This window comes from Erinaceus europaeus, chromosome 18 (assembly GCF_950295315.1).
Source record: "Erinaceus europaeus chromosome 18, mEriEur2.1, whole genome shotgun sequence".
Lineage (NCBI taxonomy): Eukaryota > Metazoa > Chordata > Mammalia > Eulipotyphla > Erinaceidae > Erinaceus > Erinaceus europaeus.
In genome coordinates, this window is record NC_080179.1 from 32,387,309 (window position 1) to 32,403,458 (window position 16,150).

The 16,150-nt window shown below is 40.9% G+C and overlaps 1 protein-coding gene across 6 annotated transcripts in view; it reads left to right on the forward strand.

Annotated features, from left to right (window-relative positions):
• The window catches only part of ITGB6 (integrin subunit beta 6), a 76,449-nt gene that overhangs the window by 23,236 nt on the left and 37,063 nt on the right, over positions 1 to 16,150 (forward strand). For all 6 annotated transcript variants that reach the window (XR_009545956.1, XM_060177822.1, XM_007523781.3 and 3 more), the window contains one exon: positions 7,367 to 7,456. Coding sequence is in view for 5 of the 6 variants with exons in the window: in XM_060177822.1 (XP_060033805.1) it covers positions 7,367 to 7,456 (90 nt within the window). In the remaining variant the exon portion in view is untranslated. The remainder of the gene's footprint in view (positions 1 to 7,366; positions 7,457 to 16,150) is intronic.

The following is a 16,150-nucleotide window of genomic DNA, read 5'->3' on the forward strand; positions in this document are numbered from 1 at the left end:
GGGAAGTTGGGGGTACAGAGCTTTAGTGGTGGGTGTGGTGTAGAACTATACATCTTACAATCTTGTAACAAACTACTACTAAAAAAAAATTAAAGCTGCCCAGTTAGTTGCAGCATTCCTCAGGAATGAATACACCCACTAACCTAGGCTAGTTAACCTCTCTCAGGCTAGTAAGCTCACTAGAGCAGGGTAACATAATTGCTGAGCTCCTAACTTCTGTGATGTAGTCTAGAGATCCGATTTATGGGCAGAGTATAGAAATGGAGCTAACCCTTCAATTTTCTGGCTGAATGACCCCAGACAAGTTACACTGGGTCTCAGATTCCTGGAAGTGGATCTATTTCTTTTGTGTACATATTTATGGGAGCAAAACTGCTAGTTCATGGGGCTGTGCTCATGCATAGCATCAGTAGGTTCTGTTAGTTTCCTAAAGTAGCTGAATCAATTTAAACTCCCACAGGAAGTCTATGAGGCTTTTAAAAGTTTAGTCAGTCTAGCGGGTCACACCATCAACTCAGTTTTCATTTATATTTCTCTAATGATAGATAGTGTTTCTCACATACATATTGGAGTTTGCATACATCTTTTTTATCAAGATGTCATTTTTTTGTTGATACGTGGTTGTTGAGCTCTTCAGGCAATCAATCAGATGCATATACTTATAGATGCTTTCTCCCACTTAGTGTCTCTTTTCATTCTCTTATAATTAAAGATTTCTGTTCCCAAAGGATTCCTTTATCTTCTAGTTATCAATATTATCATTTATGAGTAGTGTTTTTGAAGTTAAGATTTTTCTTGTTAACTCTAGCATCAAGAAAATAATTCTGTTACTTCAATAGTGATAAAAGTCAAAAGAGTAACGCTCACTGCTGGCATTTTACATGCAGTAGTGAATGAGTGAAGGACTATAATCATTATGCTCACTACTCGCAACTGTTTTTGTTTTAATATTCAACTATAGTAGTGTTTTAAAAGTTAAATGAAGAATAAACTCAAATATAAAAGCTCTGAAAAAAAAAAGTCAAAAGAGTAGTTATACTTTAATGGAGGAATACTCACTGAAAATGCAGTAAAGGGAAGATCCCAGGGGCTTCTTATATCTGTTTCTTAGTCCTGGAGTGGTTACATTTGTTTATTTTTAAAATAGTCAATATACTGTATTCTTATTACTATTACACTCTGCATGTGTATTACACTGCCATTGAAGTTTCAGAAAAAAAGAGGGGTGGGGTGGGAGGAAAGAAAACATAAAAAGAACCCACTGTAAGCACTGACTAAAAAATATTTGGAGTAATATATGTGAATAAATCATATACTATTGTAGGTTACCATGATGGTCTTTCAATAAGTGTATTTTAGCAAAATATATGAAATAGGGACAGTGTAAGACCAAAAATGCTGGTCAAGGATACTACTAATAGTAAACCATATCTCAAAATATAGCCAGACTCTGAACCACAAGATAAGGGTTAACTGAATGACAAGTCTACTCAAATTGGGACTAGAGTCCCTATCAGATGTTTTCCCTCCATGGGTGAGAACTCCAGATGGCACCAAAAGTAGTTAAAGGCTTTCCAACGTCCTCAACTGAGTCTCTCCAAAGAGAAAGCCAACTACAGACTGTCTGAACTATCTAAGGCAGCAGGTGTGTGTCTGCATGTTCCTTTATCCTTAGCCAAGCAGAGGTGCACACCTGACATCTGGATCACTTAGCCTGACATTCAAAGACACTTCTTCTAGCATTTGCCCTTCTTTCGTAGCCAGTCAACAGCAAAGCTGTCAGGAGCTGCTTGTTGCTGGCTTTGAAAGTGACTGGGATCCATGTGGATTCAGTCGGCTAGGAAGGATCGTCAGTTTCCCCAATGAATGAGTACTCACGGGATGCACCACGAGAAGGTCGATCCAATGCAACCCCAAAGACACTGAATTTGGACATACTCTGAGTCCAGAGTGTGCAGTTGTGAATTTATGCACTAAATCTTGGATGTGAGGGTGATCTGGCTGTGACATCTGTCACCCCATTGATTGCCAGGGTTGATTCAGCTGATCTGGCTGGCTAGGCGGGTGTCCCCTTCCTCCCTCACCGCTCCATTTGTGTCCCTCCCAAAGCTGCGCGCTTGGTCAAAGACAGCCTTCCCTGAATAGAGACTGACTGGTCTTTGGGTACAGGAGTAGCTGTGCTCCCCTGCTAGAACCTCCAAACAAGCCCTCTTTACCTCTTACCCTCTATCTGTAACAAGCACAGATTGTCAAGAAGCCAATACAGACTGATGGACAAATATAAACTAAAATGCAGGCAGAGTAAGTAAGGCTTGATGATGTTAAGTAATTAATGCAGACTTGACAGATAGCTTTAGTAGGCAGAGTACACTCCTTACTGTGCATGAGGCCCAAAGTTCAAATCCCAGTATGACATGGAAGTGCTAGAGAGAGTACCAAAGTTAACTCCATGGATGGGTGAAGTGGTTCTTTTGTAGCCTAATCATCTCTCTAGGTCTCTCTTACCTCTCCCCCTCTGAGTATGTAAATTTTAAAAAATGGGCCTAGTAGGTTAGCACTACTGCAAAAACATGAGACTCTGGATTCATTCCCTAATGTTGCATAAGAAAAAATAAATAAAAATGACATTAAAGTAATAAAAAAAAATCCAACCTTGCAAACATGAGAAAATAAAAGGGAAGGAAAAGAAAAGTATAGCCCTAAGGAACTACTGGGTATGGTAGAGAAGAGAAGAGAAAATTCATAATTAGGATAATCTGTGAACAGATAACACAGGATTCAAGCCCAAGAAATTTATGCCCAAGCATACTATTCGGCATTTTTAATCACACAACATGAACCTTCAGAATCACCATGTCTGATATTGAAGAGTCATCTTTTAGAGTCACAGCGCTATAATTTATTAAAATTAAGAACCTTGAAATTCTTTCTCAAAAGGATATAAATCTTTGTCAAGCATCAAATCTTCTGACTTCTGTTCTGGTGTGAGTCAAATTTATATATATTCTAGTTTCACTTGAAAGAAATTCAAGTCCCTATTAAGGCATTCAGTGTTAACCACAGGCCTCATTCTTCATAGCCCTTTTGACATGTTTATTTGAGAAGGTAAGTGAATGAAATATTGCCTTCCTTTTATTTGATAATTTCTACATGATTCAGGGGACGAATGGGATCACCCAAATCATAGATATGTGAGGCACAGAATAAGAGGGAAGCACCACCTAGATTACTACTCAGTAACTTCAGTAACAAAATATGCTATGAAGGCAGAGTGTCAAATGACACTTCAGAGTCTAGATTTCCACCAACTACAAACTAAAACACAGCTATAGGCACAAACATGTGCAACAGTACAAAATCTACAAATTAAAAACAAAGCCCATCCCCCATACAAATGGTATAGAATTTAACCTAAGGACTTTTTGAATGTGTGAGCTGGGCTGGCAAGATAGCTCATTTGCATAGTACACTTTGTCACAGGCACCACCTAGGTTCATGCTGGCTCCCTACCATATTGGAGGCTGCTTGTCAATCATAATTAATTCAATAAAAAATTAACAATAAATAAATAACTAAAGCAAATTTTCTTGGTTCCTGAATCAAACTTTTGTCCCTTTAAAAAAAATTTTATTTATAAAATGGAAGCTCTGACAAAACCATAGGATAAGAGGGGTACAATTTCACCACCAGAACTCCATATCCCATCCCCCTCTCCTGATAGTTTTCCTATTCTTTTTCCCTCTGGGAGTGTGGACCCAGGGTCATTATGGGGTACAGAAGGTGGAAGGTCTGGCTTCTGTAATTGCTTCCCCAATGAACATGGACATTGACAGGTCAATACCTACTTCTAGCCTGTCTCTCTCTTTCACTAGTAGGGTGGGGCTCTGGGGAAGCGGAGCTCCAGGACACATTGGTGGGGTTGTCTGTCCAGGGAAGTCTGGTCAGCATCATGCTAGCATCTGGAAGCTGGTGCTAAAAAGAGAGTTAATATACAAAGCCAGACAAATTGTTGAACAATCATGAACCTAAATGCTGGAATAGTGCAGATAAAGAGTTGGGGGCTCCTCCATTTTGTAGATAGCTAGTAGGCATATTTTAGTTGTATTCTAGAGGGTCTGTGGCTATACTAGTTGCCCCCCTTCCCTGCCCTGAGCCTGAAATCTGCCATGCTGGTGGATCCAAGTTATTGTGTGGGGAGATGATGTCATGGCTGGAAAAGAACAGAAAGCTGGATCAGGGAAGAGAGTAGCTCCCTAATATGGGAAAGGGGTATAAACATTGTTGACTATAAACCCCATTGATTTGATTTGGTCTGGGCCCCATATTCAGCTTAGGAGCCTATGTGACCTCTGTATGCCTGTTGATCTGAGCTCACATTCTGTGGTCATGACTAGGAACATTTCAAGCTGCCCCAATATCGACCCATCTTCTGCAAGTGTAGCATAGAGTATGTTGTCCATCTTCCCTTCGGAGGATGGTAAATTCTCTACCGTCGTTGATCCAAGTTGAGGGCAAGGTCCTGTTGGGGGCCCACAAAGGGGTCTATTTTGTTGTTCCTGATAGAAATGAACAGTAACAATGGAGAGAGGGATTTATTTGAGGTCTAAGCCTATTATGACTGTTTGAGAATCTCAAGACTCCCTGTATAGGGCCCCAGCTCATGGGGTAGCCAGATAGTGACTAGTTATCATTAATTATGCCAGTATCTTGCCCCTATTCAGCTTTTGCAGTCCCTGCTTTGCTATGGTTAGCTTTGGAGTGAGTGAGAGAACTGTAACAGGGAGTAGGTGAGGAGGGTATCTAAGTCTAATTAGATACTATTTCATTATGAACTTTATACTGACTATTGTGTACTTTTGCTTTCAGGTATATATTCTGCCCTAATTTATGGATACATGTGAACATATGCTCTATCTCATGGGACTTGGTGTATATCTAGGTTTTGTTAGGAAGTGAAAATCCTGGAATGAATTAGAGAACACTATGAAAGGAGAGGTTTCACCCGAGTAATGAGGCTGAAGGGTTGATATTCCACACCTGAAGTCTCTGGACACAGTCTGAAGTGAAGCATGCTGAGGTGGTTCTGCTTGCATTGATTAGGTTGGGATCAGTGGATGCAGATATCATTTGGTATGAATTGAGAGAAGCATGCAGGAAAGTGAGCCCCACCCTACAGGTTCCAGAACTTGGGGAAATATAGGCTCTATAGTGGATGTGGGAGGTTCCTACTGTCTTAGGGTTAAGAAGACAATAGATAGTTATTGCTATAATCACAATATTTGGCAATTGGGTTAATTTTGAAAAATCCCTTTGTTAGGATTTGCTGTATCATACACAACATCACCATAATTTATGTCCTTTGACATTATTTGTATATAGCTGTGCCACCAGTTGCTTCTGTTCTCCCTGGTCTAGGCTTGTAAGAGAGTCAACATATCAAAGACTATGTATTAAAAAGACTCAGTCTGTGCTTTAAAAAGGTTGATACATACAATCAATTTTCCCCTATCATATTAATTAGTGATTTATATGACTAAAAATTAATAGGAGCATACATAAACACCATTCCCACCACCATAATACTGTGTCCTGTCACCCTTGTTATTGTTATAGCTGTTGTTGTTGTTGGATAGGGCAGAGAGAAATCAAGAGAAGAGGGGAAGACAGAGAGGGGAAGAGAAAGATAGACACTTGCAGACCTACTTCACCATCCCTGCAGGTCTGGAGCCAGGGGCTCAAACAGGGATCCTTGCTTGGGTCCTTGCACTTCCTGTCATGTGCACTTAACCCACTGCACTACTGCCTGGCCCCCTCTATTCTTTATTAGACAAAAAGCAAAACAGGTGGTGTCTTGGTATGGGTATGGGTGTGATCTCCATGGACTTTAGAAGACTTTGATTACTTTAGAACCATAGTTATAAACAAGTTACACTTTCAAGAAAGTGTAAAATATATTAGAGAGTCGCCTTAAGAAGGACACACACTATAAATTTCAGAAAGCTTTGGCTTGGGGACTAGGTGGTAGGGCACTGGGTAGGGTAGGGTACTCATGGAACTATGCTCAAGGAGCCAGGTTCAGTCCCTTACTGCTCACCTGCACGGGCAAGTTTCATGAGTGGTAGAGCAGTACTGCAGTTATCTTTCTCTTTTTCCCCCTCCCATTTCTGTTTAAAGGGGAAAAAAGAGGGAGAAATGAAAGGAAAATGTAAAAAATGACTCCTAAGTGTGGTAGATACATCATGCAGAGACACTGAGCCCCAATAATAACACTTGTGGCAAAAAAGAAAACAGATTTTTTTTTTTGCTTGAAAACAAAGTTGTAGGACATAAAATTTAAGGAAGATGTAATTTTTTAAAAATTCCTTTAAAAATTTTTAGGTTTAAGTTTTTTTTTAATTATTATCTTTGTTTACTTATTAGGTAGAGGAAAGGAAGTAATGGAGATCTGCAATACTGATTCACCACTCTCAAAGCTTATGCCTGCAGGTGGCTCAAACCCAGGTTCTTGTGCATTGTAACATGTGCACTCAACCAGGTGCACCACCACCCAGATCTCCAAAACTCCCTTCTTTATAATGTCACCTTCCATGGCTATACTGCTTGATAACTAGAGTAATGAACTAATATTTTTATTTCCACTCAGGTGGAAAAAACTTCTTAAAAGAAGCAACGAAGGTAGAGAATGTATTTAGAGACAGGTTCTAACTCACTTAGTTGTAATGAGTAGGGAGTAATTCCAGTGACACCTAGTCACATTGACATCTCTAAAATACTGCTCATTATTGCTGGGAAGGTGGGGGGTTATGGTTAACAGTAGACTTCCAAACAATTCACCATCAAGTGATTGACAATGATAATGAAAAGCCTGAACTGAATGACCTGTAGACACATCTCACGGTGGTGAATGTGTTCCTATATGTCAAACCTTTGCTTCCACAATGGTTTAAAAAAATAAAAAAGGAGGAGGAGGACGGAAAGGGAAAGGGAAAGGATAGGAGAAGAAGAACTTGTTTCTAATCACATACTTTGAGTAGTTTGGGGTAAAAACAGTTCCACCAGTGGAAACTTTTACATAAGAGTTATTATTTGAAACTTGACTCCCACCATGATGTAAATTTCAGTGCCAAAGGCAGGCAAACACTAGATTCCTCTATGACAACTCTGGTCAGTCAATTTCCCATTTGACTGCAAAACACAGTACTAGAATTTCAGGAGAAATGCCTCTTAATTATCAGGCCTCTGTTTTGTCCAAGTCATTCAAGTTGTGACCATTAAGTCCAGAAGGCTGAAAACCATACTTACCATTTCTCAATCACAGTGAACAAAGATTAATGTAGTCTTTTGTTTTGTTTTGTTTTGTTTACAGAATTATGCAAAGCTCATTCCTGGAGCTACAGTGGGGGTACTTCAGAAGGACTCTGGAAACATTCTCCAACTGATCATCTCAGCCTATGAAGTAAGCTGTTTTTATGCTATCTTCTTTTATCACATTTCTTTAATATTTAAACACAAAGATGTGTTTTAGGGAATTAAATGCTGGTACAGAATTGTTGGTACAGAGACTCCTTAGCCAAAGAAAATCTGTATTAATACATCCAAAATATGAATTGGGGGACCAGGAGATAATTGATTTAAGTTCATGCCTTACCATGTATAAGATTCTGTATTAGAGTCCCATCTCCACATAACAGCAACACTGCACAGGGTGTCGTCATGGGTAGTGAAGCAGTACACTGTTATTGTCTCTCTTCTCTCTCTCTTTCTCTAAAAATCTAAAGTTAAAAAAAAAGTCACCTCATATACAATGCATTGCAAAGAAAAAGCTATCTAAAGCTCGTTCTTCATGAAATTTAGGGCAAATGTTAGAGAAAAACCAACTACAGAATAACTGCCTGCAGATTTTTAACTCTATTGAAAAAATTATGAGTACAACTAATCTTCTCTCTACTGTATCTGAATAAAAATTGTTTAAGTTGTCAGTGAATAACAGAGCTATGTGGAGAAATAACTCCATAGGTTTTAATGATTCTACACCGTAACTCCACCAAAAAGCATATCAGGAACAATACTTTATAGATTATCTATATTTGTGGATCATGAAAAACATGTATATATAAATCCTTAAATGTCCTTAACTCTGTATGTTAATAGAAGATGACAGAATTCTTCACTTAAAAGAAGACATACACTCATGTTTTCTTTTTGGTCCTCACTTTGTCCTCATTTAGTCAACAATGAATGGCTAGTTGTCAAATCTCTCTCTCTCTCTCTTTTTTACTTTGGTTTTTACTTTTTTATCTTTACAAAGAAAACACAGATGATGAAGCTATAAATTAGAATCTTTAAAAAGATTTTACAAAATAGTGAAACTAACAATAAACAATTATATAACAAAATAATAAAATTCTATTTTTAATGTTTTAAAATTACAAATAAATACTTTCAGTGAATGTTTCTTAAACTAAATGACATTTTAGAATTGTTTAGGAAGATTTTTAAAAAGTGGGTATGCCCAGATACCTCTTAGATAATCTTAGGAGGACTTTAAAGGAAAGAAGAGTTATATATTGGGGGAAGTGGATTTCTTTAAGTGATTTTAACAGTATCCCACCAATTTTAAGAATCACCATAAGGAGGGAAAGCAAGGTACTTCTTCTCAAATACCTTTCTTCAAAGGTAAAAAAAAAAAAAAAAAAAAAAAAAAAAAAAAAAAAAAAAAAAAACAGCTGTGGTAAATAAAATTGTAAGATGGAAAAGTTTTTTTCACTGTTATTCTTAGATACTTGAGTTTTTGTAGCTCACATCAAATATTAATCATGATATTAGCTCATGCTTGAAATTCTTCCAGTCAGTAAAGCTTATCAACAAAACACTAAAAACATTACTCCCTTTCATTAAGTAATTATAATTGCAGTGTGTATAGTCAAATAAAAGTACATAGCAATCTATCAAAGAATTAGAATACACTGAGTTTCCTTTAACTAGACACTCTTAAAACCATTGACCACTAATTCTTCAAAGGAATTAAGAAAATTAGAAAATAGTACATCAAAAAATACTTCCTCTTCTTTATTTTTTTCTTCTCATTGGTTTTTCACTACTCCATACAAACTTTTCAAACAAGACAGACAAAGATGGACACATAGACACCATTGCACTGAAGTTTTCTTCAGTGCAATAGAAGCCAGTTTCTAACCTGGGTTGTGCCATGACAAAGCAAGTATACTACCCAAGTGAACTATCTTGCCAATCCTTCCCTTCCTGTTTTTCCAGCCTATTCCATACTTTTTTTTTGCTTCAGTAGAGATTAGTAATTATGATTTTTTTACTCCTAACTCATTAACATAACTTTTAAGGTAGGTGAAATCAGGCATCAAACATCTGAAATGAATTTTGTTTTTTTTTAAGATTTAAAAAAAATATTTATTGCCTTTTGTTGCCCTTGTTGTTTTATTGTTGTAGTTATTGTTGCTGTTGTTGGCTAGGACAGAGAGAAATGGGGGGGGAGACAGAGAGGGGGAGAGAAAGACACCTGTAAACCTGCTTCGCCACCTGTGAAGCGACTCCCCCTGCAGGTGGGGAGCAGGGGTGGGGATGCTCAATCAGGATCCTTAAGTCAGTCCTTGCACTTTATGTCGCGTGTGCTTAACCCACTACACTACCACCGATTCCCTTACTGTACTGTCTCAAATATGTGCCTTTGCTTCTAAAGCGAATGGAACTCAATGACTCATTGGATGAAGTATATAATAGATTTTGGCATTATTTCAAATTATTATTATTATTACCATCAGGGTTATTACTGAGGCTCAGTACCAATACCTATGAGATTAAGATACTTACAAGTAAAGAAAACTACTACGTATTTTGTTACTGAGATAAAAGCAAACAGATTGCCTTTTTTTTTCTTTATTGGAGATTAATGGTTTACAGTCAACAGTAAAATACAGTAGTTTATACATGTGTAACATTTCTCAAATTTCCATATAACAGTTCAACTCAGTCTTCCACATAATAATTCTCTAGGTCAAGAATCCCACATATAATTCTCTAGGTCCTCCTCTGCCATCCTGTTCCCTGAACCCTTTTACACACACACACACACACACACCAGTCTTTTATTTTGATGCAATACACCAAATCCAGTCCAAGTTCTGCTTTGTTTTCTTATTTTTCAACTTAATTGTTTATTATTATTATTATTATTATTTTAAAAATGATCAACAAAACTGTGGAATAATCCAAGTTCTGCTTTGTTTTCTTATTTTTCAACTTAATTGTTTATTATTATTATTATTGTTTTAATAATGATCAACAAAACTGTGGAATAAGAGGGGTACAGTTCATACAGTTTCTACCACAAGAGTGCCATATCCCATCCCTTCCTTTGGAAGCTTCCCTATTTTCTTTTTTATCCTGCTGAGAGTATGGACCAAAGATCACTATGGAGTGTAGAAGGCTGGAGGTCTATCTTCTGTAATTGCTTCTCTGCTGAACATGGATGTTGGCAGGTCGATCCATACCCCCAGCCTGTTTCTATCTTGCCATAGTGGTAAAGGTCTCTGGGGAAGTGGGGTTCCAAGACATATTGGTGAGGTTGTCTGCCCAGGGAAGTCAGGCTGTCATCATGGTAGCATCTGCATCTTGGTGGGCAAAAAGCATTATGATACAAAGCAGAACAAATTGTTTAGTAATCAAGAACCTAAAAGTAAGAATATAGCAGATGAGATTTGGGGTCTTCATGTTGGAAGAAGCTAGGAAGTCTATTTTAGGTATATTCCAAGGTGCCCCATGCCTTTACTAATTTTTGCCTGAGCCTGACAAAATCAATAAACCATTTCAGAATAAGCCTAACAAAGGAAGGGTTGAAGTAAAGATGGTGGCTTGAGGACAACATCTGGCCTACTCTTAAAAAAAAAAATAATAATACAGTGCTTTAAACCTGGGAATTACAAGTGACAACAGGATTTCCAGGCTATAAGAGAAACTATAGAGAAAGGGACAAAGAGGAACCATAATGGTACATTGAAACCTATCTATAAATTGGCAAAAAGCTGCTAACTGCTAAGGAGGACAAAGAAAAACAGAATGGGCGGTGAGGTTTTTTTTTTTCCTCAGCAACTCCGCTCCTCAAACCTCTCCCCACACCCCCCAGAACTGGCTTACTTGGGGTAAGAAAAGTAGCTACAGACAAAGAGGCCTTCCTGAGTAGTTAAACTCATCAAGCAAGATTCCTTATCTAAACCATTTGTCAGAGCTCAGTGGGGAGCCATCTGAAATCAGTGGGGAATTTACTGACTAAGTTACAAAAATTCTCAAGTCATTTTTTTTTTGGGGGGAGGGGTTTGTTGTTGTTGTTGGTGGTGGTGGACCTTTCTGGTTAGTTGATTTGCAAGCCAAGTTGCTTATTTGTTTGATTCCTTTTTTTTTTTCTCCCTCTTGGTGATTTGATCAATCTTTGCCTCTGTTGTAGCTGTATACATTGAGGTTGTATGAGAGTTTCTTGTGTAGGAGGAGTCTGGTTTGTGTTTACTTAGTTATTTTACTTTATTGTTCTTTCTTCCCTCTATCTCTGGAGTTTATGGAGTTGCTTTCACTAATTGTTTATACTTTCTTTCGGTGGAGGTTTTGTGAAGTTGATTTGAAATAGTTTAATCTAGAGGTTGTTTGTTATCCCTTCTCTCTGCTTTATGGAGATTTGCTTTTGTTGTTGTATTGACTGGTGATTGGTTGTGCTGTTTATAGTGGGAGGAATGTCTTTTTTTTTTTCTTTACCTCTTTTTCTTTCTTCCTGATTTGAACAATCACTGATTTTGCTACTGTTATTGTTTTATTCATTTGTATTTGTTTGTGATTTATTTTCTGGGAGGAGTTTGGTTTGATAGTGGAGACCATATACAGCAAACCTACAGCCAACATCATACACAATGGGGAGAAGCTGAAAACATCCCCTCCTCAGATAAGGGACTAGACAGGGCTGCCCACTATCACCATTACTATTTAACACATTGTTGGAAGTTCTCACTATAGCAATCAGGCAAGAAAAAGGAATCAAGGAAATACATATTGTTAACGAGCATAAATCAAGACCACCATCCTCTACAAGGAAGCAAAAGATCTTTATTCATGAACTTGAGTCCGGGCCGAGTGGCAGCTAGTAACAGTCTACCAGCTCGACCCCGAACCGGGCTCAAACCACACAATTTATAGGAATTCAAAATACACTCAGGGAGGGGGAACACACCATCTTAACAATCTATATCCAATTACATCATATGGAAGGCACGGAATCCAATTATTTCAAACCAAGCAAAAAGCGGGATCCATTCAAAGCAAAGCGCAGGCAAATTTTAAACATTGCAAAACCACACAACCAATAGGACCTAACCAGGGTTTAGGTCTCCTCATCCCCCTACCATCTGACCACACCATCTGGAGACCAGTATACCTCTAAAGCCGTGGAAAGGTCCTGATAAGGCTAGCCCTCATGCAGAACTCTGCAAAAACACCCGATGGCCTCCACTGATTAGTCCTGTTTTTCAAAGGGAAAAGGGCAAGGGACTTTTCACTCCACTCAGCAAACAACTTAACTTCTAAGAGAAAAGTGGAACTTAAAACCTAAAACTAAAATGGGAACTTAAAATCTACTTAGATGCATCTCAGAGAGGGAGTTTTTAATGTAACAGCTTGTTACCGCCTGTCACATTCCCCACTAGTCTTAGCTGAAAATCAAATCCTTGATTTTCTGGATCATAGAGACCAGAGTAATAATTGGTCTCAGAGGTCCGATAGAGTTCTGGGTACATGGTAGCACTTGCAACTGGATAGTAAAAAATGCACCGGGGTCCTTCCCAGTAAATATCAATCGGACGCCCCACACCCTTCTCTTTACCCAAAGGTCAGTCTCATATCAAGTCTTAACTTTTACCTCCACAGGGTTACACTCTCCTGTAGAGCTGCAGGTGGGGGTGGTCGGATAGCTTGCCCTCGAGAATGTTATGTGATTGTCATTGTTCATCTCAGAGGATATAGTCAAGCATTCTCCCCACTGGCCACAAAAGAAGTGGGATTCTCCCTGGCATTCAGTGTCCTGGACCCAGTCCTCTTTGGGGCAGACATAGAAGGGACGCTTCTGAAGGCGGGTCTCTCGGTCGATGGTGCCACACCCTCCATCATTGGTAATTCCCCATTGACTGGTCCAGTTCCTCCCTTTCTGGACAAGGGGCCATTTCTACGCGTCCCAGTCTGCTCCAAATAGGTCACATAGGTCAAAAGTGGTATCGGTTGTCCTGCAGTCAGCTGGAAGGCCACCACCTTTCCATTCTCATTCACCACCTTCCATACATACAGAGAGGACACTTGAGAACTCCAGCCAAAGCAAAGCAGGAGCACCAGGACTAGCCCGAGACCAGTCAGATCTTCATTTGGTCCGCGGTAGGCACAGGCTGCCATCCTCTCCGGCCGGCCGTCTGCCTCTGGGGTTCCACAGCAAACTTCTCCAAGCGTGTGTGGTGAATCCAATGTCGCTTTCCAGCGACCTTTGCAGCGGTTGATGTGCTTAGGACCACGGTGTACGGTCCTTCCCACTGGGCCTCAAGATGATCAGGATGCAACTTCTCCACCAACACGGAATCACCAGGCTCGAACAAGGGGGAGGCGATCTGGTCCCGGCCTTCCTCCCTCCGGGTTCCAGGCTTCATGTTCCGGATGGCAAGGCTGGCCTTTCTTCACTCCACCTGCAAAGCCTGTAGGGACTCTAGGAAATTACCTCGTGCCACCTCGGCCAATTTCTCGGCCCCTACCTGGGGCACAAGAGTAGGCAATTTGTCATACACAATTTCAAATGGGGTAAATCCAGACACATATGGGGTATTTCTACTTTTTAACAATGCAAAGGATAAAAGGGAAACCCAGTTCCCGCCAGTCTCTATTTTTAATTTTGTTAAACTTTCCTTAAGTGTCCTATTCATCCTTTCTACTTGCCCTGAGCTCTGGGGGCGATAAATGCAATGCAGCTTCCATTTAATTTGCCAAGTTTCAGCCAATTGTTGGGTGACCTTGGCGATGAACGCCGGGCCACTGTCCAACCCCAGAGAATAAGGAAGTCCAAACCTTGGAATAATTTCAAAGACCAATTGCTTTACTACTACCTGGGAAGTCTCTTTCCTAGTGGGGAAGGCTTCATCCCATCCTGAAAAAGTGTCTACCATGACTAAGAGATACTTATCGCCTCCTGGAGCCGCAGGTATCTCAGTGAAGTCCAATTCCCAGTGCTCTCCGGGTTCCTCCCCTCGCCACCAGGTTCCAGATCCCTTAACCTGGACGGGGTTGGCATTGACCCTGGTGCATGTGGCACAGCGGCTTGCCACACTGCGGGAGATCCTATGTAAACCTACTATCAAATAAAATTTATTGATTAATTCAGCCAGTTTGTCTCCCCCAGTATGAGTGCTTCCATGTGCCAGCGTTACCACCTGTCTTCCCAGTTGTTGGGGCAGCAGAATCCTCTCGTCAGGGAGGATGATCCATCCATCTTCACTCGGTTTTCCTCCGAGCCTTTTACCCAATTCTTCCTCTTGTCCTGAATATCCTGGTTTCCGTCCTTTTAGTATCTCCTCTGGCGAGGACACCACTAGCTGAGCATGGGTCCCCACTAGTCTTTGGGCTACCTCCCGAGCGGTTTTATCAGCGAACTGATTACCCCGCACGACGTCAGAGTCATCTTTTTGGTGCCCTTTGCAGTGAATCACAGCAACCTTCTCCAGTCCCCATACAGCCGCCAGCAGGGCTAATATTTCTTGAGCATGCTTGATAGCTTTTCCCCCTGCAGTCAACAGTCCCCTTTCTTGATACAGTGCCCCGTGAACATGAACAGTGGCAAAGGCATACCTGCTGTCAGTGTACACATTTATCTTCTTCCCTGCTCCCCATTTGAGTGCTTGCGTGAGAGCTATCAGTTCTGCCTTTTGGGCTGAAGTCCCTTGTGGCAACGATGCAGCCCACAGGACCTTCTGGTTTGTGACTATGGCAGCCCCTGCATACTGTACACCGTCCTGTGCATCCAACAGCGGGACGTCCGTCAGGTCAGCTCTCAGCGAGGTCAGGGCTTCCAGGATCTCTCCATGGTCATGGGTGACTTCCTCCTCCGGGTTGGGGAGCAGGGTGGCAGGATTCAAAGCCACAGTCTGCTTAAAAGTGACACGGGGTGGATCCAGTAACAGTACCTGGTAAAGGGTAACCCGAGAGTTAGTCATCCACCGGGAGAGTGAAGTAGGCTGGCCAGATTGTGGGTAGTTACAATCTCCAGAGTTTGTCCAAAAGTCAATTTAGTAGTCTCTTTCACCAGTAGGGCAGCGGCTGCTCTCCCCCTTCTGAGAGTTTTTCCCTGGGCTCCCAGGGGTTGAGGGAGCCCCGACCCTCCTAATCTAGGACCAGGAGGGGCGCTTCTTCTTCTCTGCTAGGCCCCTTCCCTTTTTCTCAGCTCTGGGCACTTATCCTTCCAGTGTCCTTCTTTCTTACAAAATGCACACTGATCTTTTCCTAGGAACTTGGCCCTTCCTGGCTTCCTTGGTAGTCCCCAACCTTTTTCTCCTCCTGTTTCCCTTGCCAACAGGACCCGGGTCATCTTCTTATGTAGTTCCACCGTGGCCATCGCTGGGTCCTCCCTATTTTCAAAAACCTTCTGGGCTGTTGCCAATAATTCAGAGACAGACTTCCCTTGAAAACCCTCTAATTTCTGCAGCTTCTTTCTAATATCTGGGGCGGACTGGGCTACGAACTGGAGGATGACAGCCTGCACATTCTCGGGGGCTTTAGGATCTATGGGGGTCCAGGTTCGATACACCTGGTAAAGCCTCTCCAGGAAAGCAGTCGGGTTCTTGTTTGCACCCTGTATACGTTCGGTCACCTTAGACAAATTAGTAGGTTTTCGGCCTGCAGCCCGAATGCCTCTCAATAGAGTCTGGCGGTACTTGGCAAGGGCTTCAGATCCGGCGCTTGTGTTAGGGTCCCACTTGGGGCGGGTCTGGGGGAACACCTCCTCCACCACGTCCTGGTTTGTAGGTGGTTCTCCTCGGTGGTCCCGGACCTGTTTCTTTCCCTCCTGCTTAATTCTTTCCCTTTCCTCCACGGTGAACAAAGTATTTAACAG